This window comes from Saccopteryx bilineata, chromosome 3 (assembly GCF_036850765.1).
Source record: "Saccopteryx bilineata isolate mSacBil1 chromosome 3, mSacBil1_pri_phased_curated, whole genome shotgun sequence".
NCBI classification, from domain to species: Eukaryota; Metazoa; Chordata; class Mammalia; order Chiroptera; family Emballonuridae; genus Saccopteryx; species Saccopteryx bilineata.
In genome coordinates, this window is record NC_089492.1 from 305,777,121 (window position 1) to 305,789,990 (window position 12,870).

The window sequence follows — 12,870 nt, forward strand, 5'->3', positions numbered from 1 at the left end:
AATAATCACCTCATCTGTATAGCTTCTCTGCATGAGTTTGGATGCATATATATATAATACTCTATATGGGGAAGGCTTTTCCACTTTCACTGCATAGTAACAGTTTTACTAAGGAATGAACTTGCTGATATACAGTGAGAGCAATCTTTTGAGAAAACCTTTCCCACATACACTGCATACATAGTAATTCTATCCCATATGAGTCCTTTGATGTACAGTTTGCCTTCACTCAGAAGTCCTTTCCACATTCACTGCATGCATAGGGCTTCTCTGCAGTATGAAACATTTGATATACAGTCAGCTTTCCCTTCGGTGAAAGGTCTTTTCCACATTGACTGCATAAAAAAGGCTTCTCTCCTAAATGAGTCCTTTGATGTATAATCAGTGTGTTCTTCAATGAGAAGCTTTTTCCATATTCACTGCATGTGTAGGGCTTTTCTCCCGTATGAGTCCTTTGATGTAAAATCAGTGGGCGCTTCTCTATAAAGCCTTTTCCACATTGACTGCATACATATGGCTTCTCTCCTCTATGAGTCCTTTAATGTATAAACAGCTTGCTTTTCTCTTGAAATCCCTTTCGACATTTGCTGCAATATATGGCTTCTTTTCTGTATGAGTCTGTTGATGCACAAGCAGTTGGCTTTTCACTGAAAAGCCTTTTCCACATTCACTGCATTCATACAGCTTCTCTCTTGTATGAGTTTGTTGATGCACAAGCAGCCTGCTCTTCCATCAGAAGCCTTTCCCACATATACTACACATATAGTTCTTGTCTTGTGTATGAGTCTGTTTATGTACACTCAGTTTGGACTTCTCTGGGAAGCCTTTTCCACATTCATTGCATACATATGGTTTCCCTCCTGAACGATTTCACTGATGGATGATGAGATTGTGCTTAATTAAGAAGACTTTTTCACATTCACTGCACGTGTAAAATTTATCTCTTCTATGAGTTTGCTGATGTTGATGTAAATGAGATTTTCCAGAGAAGGTCTTCTCACATAGACTACATCCATATGGTTTCTCTCCTGTATGTGTTTGATGATGAGTAATGAGATGACTTTTCCTGAGGAAGCCTTTCCCACATTCACTGCATTTATAAGGTTTGTCTCCTGTATGAGTTTTCTGATGTTTATGAAGATAAGACTTTGAAGAAAATTTCTTCCCACATAGAATGCATCCATGGGGTTTCTCTGCTGTATGAGGATGCTGATGATCAATGAGCTGATTCCTGTAACTAAAAGCTGTCCCACACTAACTACATGTGCACGGGTTTCTTTGCCACATGAGCTTTCTGATGTATATTCAACTGTGGTGTATTGAAGGTTTTATCACATTTACTGCATTCATACTGATTCAATCCTATATGAATTCTCCAATGTTCAGTGAGCCTAGATTTTCTGGAGAAGGCTTTCCCACACAGACTGCATCCATAAGGTTTCTCTCCAGTATGATATCTCTGATGATCAGTGAGCTGAGCCATCTTGACAAAGGCTTTCCCACATTCAGTGCATATGTGGGCTTTCTCAACACTGTCAGTTCTCTGTTGCTGAATGACCAGGGACTTATTTTCAATGGATTTTGTACTGGGATGCAACCTAATTTCAGTGTAAAATTGTTCATGGTTATCATGCAGAATGGATGTCTTACCTCCATTCAAATGAACAGAGTTCTTTAATTTAAAACTTCCAGTTAGGTTTTCAAAACTTACTTTTGACTTTAAAGGTTTTCCACATATCTCCAAAATATCGCAATGTTGCTTCAATAGGAAAATACTTTCAATCAGATTAACAGTATTTGCAAACATATCATGTTCACAGCACTCCTCCCCACTCTTCACAATGCTTGGGCTCTGAGGTGACTCTGTAAAGGCTCATTCACTCGCTACAGTCCTAGGAAAAAAGAGAACACTGAATCATTTAGGAAAGTGAATGCAGCAAGAAAATCTAACAATGAAAATCTGATTTAGGAAAATTAGGAAAAATAGCACTTGAAGCTTACATATGTTAAAACCTAATGGGCCTTGAACACATGTAACATGTTAACAGGAACTTTCCTTCTTAATTAAATGAACAGGATAGACCATTAGGAGAGAGGTAAAAAGAATAATTTTTTTAAAAGAAAGAAACAGGAGAACTCAGCATAGAGGTAACATCCAAAGTGATGCTTGATGGATAGAATTTAAAATGTCTAGTGCAGAAAAATAAACTCAATATAAAAAAAGAATGGAACTATGGTGATTCTTGGTCTCACACAGAAATTGAGAAGTCAGAGGCCAGTGACCACGACAATGAATACACTGCACAGGACGGATATAAATATTAGAAAGTATTGAAGAAGATGTTAATTTGGGACTGATCTTACAGAAAATAAGAGTTCATTTATAAGAATTGAGTAAATATTCAAGACTGATGAGAACTGAGTATAAAACTCCTTTGAAGGATGTGGACAAAGAACGACATAAATGCAGCATGGAAAGCAGGCTGTCCCGGGGACACAGCATCCAAGGTGGGGCTGAAAGTTATGAAAAGAAATCGCTGTTTCCAGACAGGGCAGGAGGGCCCAGTAGTGATTTCAAAGTACGGTCTTTCCAGAGAAGCAACAAAAATGGAATGTCATATTAAAAGGGGCTAACACAGGAAGACACACTGTGGCCGTGGACAAAGGACAGAATGACCTTTGAATCCCAGGAAGAGGAAACTACATATATGAAACAATATGTAGATAAAGTGAACAGGGATTGTTGCTCGGATGAGAAAAAAAATAGTATCTTTTCCTCTGACTTTCTACAAATAAAAAAGGCTCTCATCTATATAGGGATGGTTTGGTTTCCTCATTCACTGTCATGGCTCTGACACCTTCTCTGACTCCCTGGTCCCCCACCTTGCTGGTTCTCACTCACTCACCTGGACAAAGCAGATGTTGGGGTCCATCCCCTACTGTCCACGGTTCTTCCCCTCGCTCCAACTTGGAAAGCACATCTGGTTTGCTGGATTGATACCCTGCTCAGAGGGAAAAATGACACAAGACTTAAACTTACTGAACTGGGATTCTATTGGTCAAGAGGAAGAATACTACCTTTAAAAATTAACAAACTTCGACCTGACCTTTGGTGGCGCAGTGGATAAAGCGTCGACCTGGAAATGCTGAGGTCGCCGGTTTGAATCCCTGGGCTTGCCTGGTCAAGGCACATATGGGAGTTGATGCTTCCAGCTCCTCCCCCCTGTCTCTCTCTCCTCTCTCTCTCTCTGTCTCTCTCTCTCTCCTCTCTAAAATGAATAAATAAAAATTTAAAAAAAGGGGGGATTTAAAAAAAAATTAACAAACTTCACATCTGTAACACAAAGTCTTTTGTCTCAGGACGCAACATATTATACCTTCTTCTCTAAGGTAATAGAAGGATCTGAGGTTCTACCTTTCAGAGAAGTATTTATTGATGAGAGTTAAGCATCTGAAGGGAAATAAGCCACTGGCAGAACATCTTCTAAGTGACACAGGGGAGCTGTCCTCACCCACTGACACCAGGTGGCTGTAGATCTCCAACATCACGTCCCTGTACAGGTCCTTCTGATTGGGGTCCAGGAGCCACCACTCATCCCGCGTGAAATCCACGGCCACATCGTGAAATGTCAGGCATTCCTGAAAAACATCGTTCTGTTTAATGGTGTGATGTGCTTTTGATGATGGCAAAGAAATACAATTGTGCATTCAGTAATCCATGCATTCATCTGATTAAAAGACTGTGTGATGTGAAGGAGACATTCTACTGATATATTTCAGTACTTCTCAGATTAACTGAAGTAGTGTTTTATACTCCTCTACAAACCCATGATGAAGAAAAGGAAAGATTAAAAAAACTCAAATGCCTACCCAGGCAGTGGTGGAGGGAAGAAAATGTCAACTAGGGATCTGAGAACCATGGTTAAAAACTCAGAACCCTGGGTTGAGCACCCTTGTTCGCCAGCTTTGGTGTGGGGTCTCTGGCCTGTGAGTAAGATTAATGAAATTATTTCAGTATTGCTGGCTGGAGCATAAGAATTGCTGGCTTAAAGACCAAGGTCCTTGACTTGAGACCAAGATTGCTAAATTGAGCAGAAAATAATTGGCTCAGCTTAAGCCCCACCTCGTGGTCAATGTAAGTAAGAGAAGCAATCAATGAATAACTAGTGTCTCAACTACAAGGTGATGCTTCTCAATTCTCTCCTTTCCTGTCTGACTTGCTCCCTCCCTCTTTCTCTCTCTCAAAAGAAAAGAAAAAGCACAAAGTCACCTGAGCCAGGATCATTTTCTTCTCTTGTTGGAAAAAGCTGGAAATAGAGTGGTGTGTCTTGGTGTGTTGACATGTTGGAGTTCCGCTCTAAATTTCAGCTCAGAAACTTGTCTTCAGGTGGGTTTGTTGCAAGAATTGCTGACACCCAATTCTACAACGTCTTCCTGCTCCCCGTGATTCAGTGACTGGTACATTTCCTCTGGGCCCAGATGCACTCACCCTCACAGTGACCACAGTATCGCTAGTACCCTTTACACCGTGTCCCTGAAGTTTATCCTTCTGGCCAATAAAGCCTCAGCTTCCAATTGTGGTGGAGGACCTCCTTATCCTGTGGAGTTTAAGTGGGGTCACTGTCAACAGAGATCCAGGCAATGACAACCAGCCCTGCACCATCCTTATCGGCAGGGGAGTCTCAGAAAAATCACTCATACAAAGCTGACCACATGGAAGGAGGGGATCTGGGCACTGTTTTCCTTAAAGCATGTGTGCCAGATTCTTCCTAGAACTTTTCTGCACACCCCATGAATGCACCCAATTCAGGAAGAAAACAATGTCTGGGCACATCGCCTGCACTGTACTTTACTTTTATTATTATTTATTTTTTAAGAGAGCCAAGAGGATGAAGACAAGAACATAGAGCTTCTCCTGGATGTGCCCTGACTGGGGAATCAAACCGGCAACATCTGTGCTCCAAAATGATGCTCCAACCAATCAAGCTATTTGGCCAGGGTTTTTTTGTTTTGTTTTGTTTTTTGATTTAGAGACAGAGAGAGAGTCAGAGAGAGGGATAGATAGGGACAGACAGGAATGGAGGAGAGATGAGAAGCATCAATCATTAGTTTTTTTGTTGCAACACCTTAGTTGTTCATTGATTGCCCTCTCATATGTGCCTTGACCATGGGGCTGCAGCAGACTGAGTAACCCCTTGCTCAAGACAGCAACCTTCAGTCCAAGCTGGTGAGCTCTGCTCAAACCAGATGAGCCCGTGCTCAAGCTGGCAACCTCAGGGTCTCGAACCTGGGTCCTCCACATCCCAGTCTGACGCTCTATCCACTGTGCCATCACCTGGTCAGGCTGGCCAGGGTTTGTTTTTGTTATGTTTTGTTTTGTTTTTAGAGACAGAAAGAAGAAGGGAGAAAAAAAGGGGGCGAAAGGAAAGAATTCACATTTTTAATCAGTCATGCATTCACTGTTTGCTTTCTGTGTATAACTTAGCCAAGGATTGAATTGGCAACCTTATCAATTCATAAAAAAAACTCTTAACTGATTGAGCTAAGCTGCTGCTAGGGCTGAATTTTTATTGATTCATTGGTGAAAGAGAGAAAGATTGGAGGAGAGAACCATAGATCTGATGTTACACCCATTTATACATTAATTATTTGTCTCCAGTATGTGCCTGAGCGAGGATCAAACCCACAACCTTGCCATATTGGAAGGACAAGCAATGAATGAGTGCACAACTGACACAGAAAGACTTAGTGGAACAAGGACAAAGATGCTTCTCTCTCTTCCTCACTTTTTCCCTTCCTCTCTCTCTTTAATCAGTGGAAAACATTTTTAAAAACTCATTTAAACCATATCAGGTTAGCTAAGTTGGTTAGAGCACCAGGCAGAGAAGCCATGGTTGTGGGTTTCACTCCTGGTCAGAGCACATACAAGCATCCAAGAATGCATAAATATGCCTGACCTGTGGTGGCACAGTGGATAAAGCGTTGACCTGGAATGTTGAAGTCACTGGTTCAAAACCCCAGGCTTGCCTGGTCAAGGCACATACAAGAAGCAACTACTACGAGTTGATACTTCCTGTTCCTACCCCCTCCCTCTTTCCCTCCCATTCTCTCTTCTCTCTCAAATCAATAAATAAAATCTTAAAAAAAAAGAATTCATAAATAAGTGGAACAACAAAATGTTGTATGTTTCTCTCTTCTTATCTCTCAGTGCTTTCTTCTCTAATTCAATAAATAAAATTAAAATATTTTAATATCATTTTTATTAAAACAAGAAATATCAAGTGTAAACCTTTTAAAATTCTTATTCATTGATTTCAGTAAGTAGAAAGGAAGCAAGAGGGGTAGGAGAGAAAAACATTATTTACTCTGTGACAGAAGAAAAAGAATTAATGGCAGATATAAACCACATTAAATAGACTTTTTTTGTCTTAAAGAATACTACAGCACTGGCCGGGATAGCTCAGTTGGGTAGAGCATCATTGTGGTACAGAGTTCTTGCCAGTTTAATCGCAGGCAGGGCACATACAGAAGCGAGTTCATGTTTCTGTCTCTCTCCTTCCCGTCTCCCTCTAAACTGTAAGAAATAAAAACATACAATAAATATTTTTATGACATAAAATTAGTAATCCTAGATAAATTATATTTTATGATTTTACCCTCATAGAAACTGTCACCTGCAGACACTGTGGCAGGTGAATAATTGACAAGGCTACACGAGGGATACAAATGTCCACTAAAATCCCAGCTTTTTATTTTGTACTGGAAAGGAAGACAATGCGTGAGATAAGAAAAATTGTAAACTACAAAGTAAGAAAGATAACTAAGGATACATTCAGGAATTACTTATTAGAAAGAGAAAATGCATCCACTAATCACATTTTCACATATAGCTAGAAAGAAGTACATGCACCCAAGTAACTAAATTCATTTCATTTTTTTTTTTTTTTAGTGAAAGAGAGACAAACAGAAAGGCAGACAGACAGGGACAGACAGAAAGGAAGGGATACAGAAGTACAAACATTTAAGATAGTGTAGACTAGAGCCAGAGATTGTGAGAAAATATTCTCACATTATGTATCTGGTAAAAAATTGTACTTACAATTTACAAATGATTTACAAAAATTAACAATAATAATACAACCATCCAGTTCCTTTTTGTATGAGGTCATAAAATTTCTAAAAACTGAACCTTGGCCCTGGCCGGTTGGCTCAGTGGTAGAGCATCGGCCTGGCGTGTGGGAGTCCCGGGTTTGATTCCCAGCCAGGGCACACAGGAGAAGCGCCCATCTGCTTCTCCATCCCTCCTCCTCTCCTTCCTCTCTGTCTCTCTCTTCTCCTCCCGCAACCAAGGCTCCATTGGAGCAAAGATGGCCCGGGCGCTGGTGATGGCTCCATGGCCTCTGCTTCAGGCGCTAGAGTGGCTCTGGTTGCAACAGAGCAGCGCCCCAGATGGGCAGAACATCACCCCATGGTGGGCGTGCCAGGTGGATCCCGGTCGGGCGCATGCGGGAGTCTGTCTGACTGCCTCCTTATTTCCAGCTTCAGAAAAAACAAAACAAAACAAAACAAAAAAGTGAATCTTGATGTTGTTACAACTGTAAACTTACTAAATGTCAGTAAGTAGTAGAATTAGTATTTAAATGTTATATAGAAATTATGGCCCTAGAGCCTTGGCTGTTTTGCTCAGAGGTGGAGCCTTGGTCCAGCATCAGTTTATTGATTTGAGAATAAGTGAGCAAGGGAGAGAATCAGACAGAAAGAGAGAGAGAGAGAGAGAGAGAGAAACAGAGAAAGAGAGAGATACCATAGGGGAGAGGACCATAGATTTATTGTTTAACCCATTTACGCATTCATTAGTTGACTCCAATGGTGCCCTGAGCAAGGATCAAACCTTCAACCTTGACATATTAGATGGACACAGTGCCACCAGGGTAAGACTGTCTCCTAAGCAATAATTATAATACCTAAGGTGTTGTAAGTTACCAAAAGCTACAAAATTAATATTAATATTTTAGGAAGCTTAAAGAACATTTTATTAATTTGGGCTAGGCATGCAGAGATTTTAAAAATGATCTTTGTACTTGTGTGATTAGCATCAAAATGAGGATTGCCGATAGCAGTGTATTGTAAATGCAGAGGGGAAGGAGATTTGGATTCTCTGACCTTCCCCCACACCTATAAGGAAGTGAGTGAATAGCTAGCCAGGTGCAGAAACAGAAAAATTAAATTAAACCTTTCCTTATATTGATGGGTTATTTGCAGGCATTTGTCCCCATGGAAACTACTCCTCCCCTCTTGAAAGCTGTAGTTAATGTATATATCTTAAAACAAAGGAATAGCAAATGAACACTGGAAAATATAGGAATATCTTTTAATATGTAAAGTGACATTTTTACCATTGTGTTACCTTGTAAGTTTTAATGTGTAGAAACGTCTTTTTATGAATCCTGTAGATCAGGGGTCTCAAACTCGCGGCCCGCCGAACAATTTTGTGCAGCCCGCAGACTAATCCACGAAGTTCAAAATATTTTGGATAAAATTAAGTAAGCCTAGGGGCCTACTTGTATTTTTCATTTCTCTAGCATCCTAGCTAGATATTAGCTTAGTTAACAGCAGTTGTGATGCGAACTACAGTTTCTGGTCGTTTTGTGACACTGAGTAAACTGCATGTACGATTGTGCTTGTTGTACTGATTTTTTTTTGTTTTCAACTGCAGTGAGAAAAGTGTTGCGTAACAGTTGCCTTTTGTAGACCTAGTGCGGCCCGCCGAACGGCTGTGATCTTGCTCTGCGGCCCACATGCTGAGTTGAGTTTGAGACCCCTGCTGTAGATGAATGTTATAAACTTGCTAATGAATTGTGTCTCATCACCCTTCATTCTTTTCCCAAACCTGTATAGGTGAAAACAAAGGTTATAAGCTCATGCCATAATGTCAGGCTTTTTCCCTGCCCATGTATAATTAAGGGTATATAACCAGCCCCTAGAATACTATAGGAACACACAATTTGGGACTGCTGCCTCATGTAAGCTATATGTAACCAGCATATTTAATAAATTTACTCCTTTAATAAAACTTTTCCAAAACTCATCTGGACTTGGTGTCTCTATGTGAGCCTGTGGATTTGAGGTTTGGTTACTTTACAACAAAGGTTCCAAACATACATTAAAAAAAAAAACAGAACTACCAGCCTGACCAGGTGGTTGCACAGTGAATAGAGCATCCGACAGGAATGCAGAGGACCCAGGTTCGAGATCCCAAGGTTGCCAGCTTGAGTGCAGGCTCATCTGGCTTGAGCAAAAAGCTCACCAGCTTGGACCCAAGGTCGCTGGCCCAAGCAAGGAGTTATTCAGTTTGCTGAAGGCCCATGGTCAAAGCACATATGAGAAAGCAATCAATGAACAACTAAGGTGTTGCAACAAAAAACTGATGATTGATGCTTCTCATCTCTCTCTGTTCCTGTCTGTCTGTCCCAATCTATCCCTTTCTGACTCTCTCTCTGTTCCTGTAAAAACAAACAAATTAACAAACAAAAAAAACAGAACTACACAACAATGTAAATAAATTGGAACATGGTAAATGTAGTTGAAGTGCCTTGAGATCCCTATATTGATGTAGAAGAGTGTCAAGATATCATTCATATAAAAAAAAGATATCATTTATCACAAAGATTTAATAAAGTTTCATGCTATACATCATCTCTACTGTCAGGATGAAAACTAGCAGCTGTCTTAATTTCTATCCTTATAGATGTGGGAACTATAATTGTAAAACCTCATCCGCACTCTGGCTCAGTAGCTCAGTTGGTTAAGAGTGTCTTCCCCATATGCTAAGGCTGCAGGTTTGATCACCGGTCACGGCACATGTGAGTAGCAACCAATGAATGCATAAATAAATAAAACAACAACTTAATCTTTTTTTTGTCTCTCTCTCTAAAATTATAAATCAGTACAATTTAGAAAATTATTTAAAATAAGACCAAAAATAGAAGAAAAGAAAAGATACAGAAAAAAGAGCAATATAAACAACTGCAATGCATTTAGATTACTGTTTTAAAAGAGATGAAAAATTACATTAAATATAAAAAAATAAGCATTTCTGTCAGTTACATTACATACTGTCACATTCAAAAAAAATTTTTAAATCAAATAACATCGTATTATAGGTGACATGTAAGTAACATAATGATATGGAAAGCTTGAAATAAAAGTTAGAAAAAGATACATCATGGCTGACCAGGCAGTGGTGCAGTGCACAGAGCGTTGCCTGTGATGCTGAGGACCAAGATAAAAAACTCCAAGGTAGCTGTCTTGCATGTGGGCTCATTGGGCTTCATAATGAGCTCACTGAGCTTAGACATGGGCTCACCAGCTTGAACATGGGCTCGCAGACATAACCTTATGGTGACTGGCTTGAAGCCCAAGGTCACCAGCCTGATGATGTGAAGGTCACTGGCTAGGCTGCGGAAACCCCACCCTTAAAGCATGTATGAGAAAGCAATCAATAAACAATTAAGGTGCAGAAACTATGTGTTGATATTTCTTATCTCTCTCCCTTCTAGTTAGTCTTTCTCTATCTGTCCCTTTATTTTTCTCATTCTCTAGAAAAATTAAGAAAAGAAAAAAAAGTGTTGGAATCCATGGGAGTTTGAAAAGACCAGAGTAACAGGCTTTATTGAAAGGAAGAAAGGAACCCTGCTGGGCACTTCTCGGGGGAGAAGAGCACCGGTTACAGACTAGGGGCGAATTATATAGTGTTTGGGAGAGCCTGAGGGGATACTGAGGCGAAAGTCCTGGTATGTTCCCTTTTACGGTTTTAGAATTTCAGCTTTCTGGAATGCTCCTTCTTGGGGTAGGTTGATCAGCTTTCTGGTCAACCTGCCTCTGTCTCAGGGGCGATGGTCCAATAAGGATGAGGTCTGACAGATAAGTGGAACATCAAGAGGGCAGTTTGGAATTCACATATCTATCATTTCTCAACTCTGTGGTTACATATAAAAGAAAGGCAGTTATTAATTTTATAATATACAGTGAGGGGTGACAAGGAAAAATAGGAGAAAAAATTGGAAAATTATTGCTTCTTCTGGAGAGAACTCAAGAAGGGAACCTTGCCAAGCCAAGTCCCTCATTCAGTTAAGAAGGTCATCAATTTCCATGCTGTTAGGTCTGAACCAGGCGATGTCCTTGAAAACCTTAGTGAGGAAGTAAAAAAATTTTGTGAGGTAATAATTGTGAATTCCTTGCTGAGAGTGCTGAGTGGACAGAGTGACATGGTGATACATGGTCTCCTGGATGAGCCTCATGAGATATGCTTGTCTGGTTCCTCTCGAATGGGAGGACATGTGGAGATTTTTAGAGACAGGGAAATTGTTGGTGTAAGTTTTAGAAGGACTATGTGTGGTTAAAAGGAAGGGAATTTGGAGAACATTCAGGAGGGCACTTATGGGGCTGAAGGGCGGCTTCTTCCTGCTGTCATCCCTACCTATTTGATATTTCCCTCCTGAAGTTCTCCTTGGGGTACTGGGGAATAGGAGTGTAGGAGCATTTGATTGTAGGTAATCCTAGAGCTTTCTCTCATCCGAGCCTGTAGGAACTTGATAAAAAAAAAAGGGACAAGTGTTTGGAGATCAGGAATATAGAGATAAGGAGGGTTGTATAGCAGGGGTGAAAGTTCTTCCATGGTAAAGTTAGAGATATTTTTTCCTGGCAGCCCTGGAGAGAGCAGTTAGCTTGAGCTAAAAGAAATGTTTCATGTCCATTTGTAGGCTCTTCTTCAGCTAAGAAGACCCAGCGATATTGTCCCCTTACTATGTGAAGGGTAAAAATACTGAGAAGCGTTAAGAGGTGAATGCTATTCATTCTCCTAGTTCTTCAGGGATATGGGAGAGCTTTAGGGTTAGGGGACCTGTAGGGGTTAAAAGATAGGATTTAGGAGGTTTGCTGATATAGGATTTCAGATTTTTCTGTTTCACGAGGGCAGGTTTCAGGGTTGGTGTGTAGAGTTAGGAATATCTTTTTAATTTTCTGATTGGCAAAGGTCTGCATGAGGTTCTGTAAGAAACTAGTGAACAAACCTAAGAGGCAGGGTCTAAAAGTTAGAAAAATAAATAGGAGAGTGTGTGGACCAATGAAAGGCAATAGTCAAGACACCCAGTTTGTGCGAAACCACTGATTCCATGTTTACGAATTTGCTGGACTTGAGAGAAAGAGGGGGGGGAGGAATAAGACAGGGAAGTGGCCAGCCCCCCTGCCCTTAGACCTACTTTTATAGAAATTTTTAAAGCAACAAGAAGAGAAATTACCTGTATAGCTCATTTGGTCCTTAAATTGACAAATAGTGTACTAGGAATTAAAAGAGGCTCATGGGGTGGGATTAGGTTGATACTTGGGGTGAGATAGATTGGGGTACAAGTTTCTGTCCAATTAGTAGGGAGACACATATGGGCGTTGATTCAATAAGAGTAGAAAGCCCCTGATTGTGTGTGGCAGGCTGACAGGTGAATAGAGAATAAAAGGACAAGGGGTCAGTTTTGTTTCTCTGTTTCTGAGCTCCAGATGGTCAAGATGGAGGAAAGAGTGGCCCTTAACAGCAGTGGGAGTTGTCAGGATCACGGGTGTAGACCTGTCCACGTGAAAGTCAGTCCTTGGGTGATGTACTGCTGGAAGCGTCTCTTGGATAGTCTTTGAACAGTCTGCTGAGTAATCTGTAAATCCTGAAGTGCTTAGGGAAAGGGAGGTTACATTTCTACACTTTGCAGTTAGAGTTTAAGTCCTAGTGACCACTGCTTCTAGCTGGAATTAGCAGCAGGTCCCAGCCTACAATAGGCATGGGACATTGAGACAAGAGGAATAAAGGAGTAAATAAAGCAACAA

At 40.6% G+C, this 12,870-nt stretch overlaps 1 protein-coding gene across 1 annotated transcript in view; it reads right to left on the reverse strand.

The window, feature by feature from the left end:
- Positions 1-229: 229 nt before the first annotated feature.
- The window catches only part of LOC136330160 (zinc finger protein 615-like), a 60,811-nt gene continuing 48,170 nt past the window's right edge, over positions 230-12,870 (reverse strand). Inside the window, 4 exon segments of the mRNA XM_066266662.1 lie at positions 230-543; positions 627-725; positions 978-1,231; positions 1,392-1,521. Of these exon segments, the coding sequence (XP_066122759.1) occupies positions 230-543; positions 627-725; positions 978-1,231; positions 1,392-1,521 (797 nt within the window).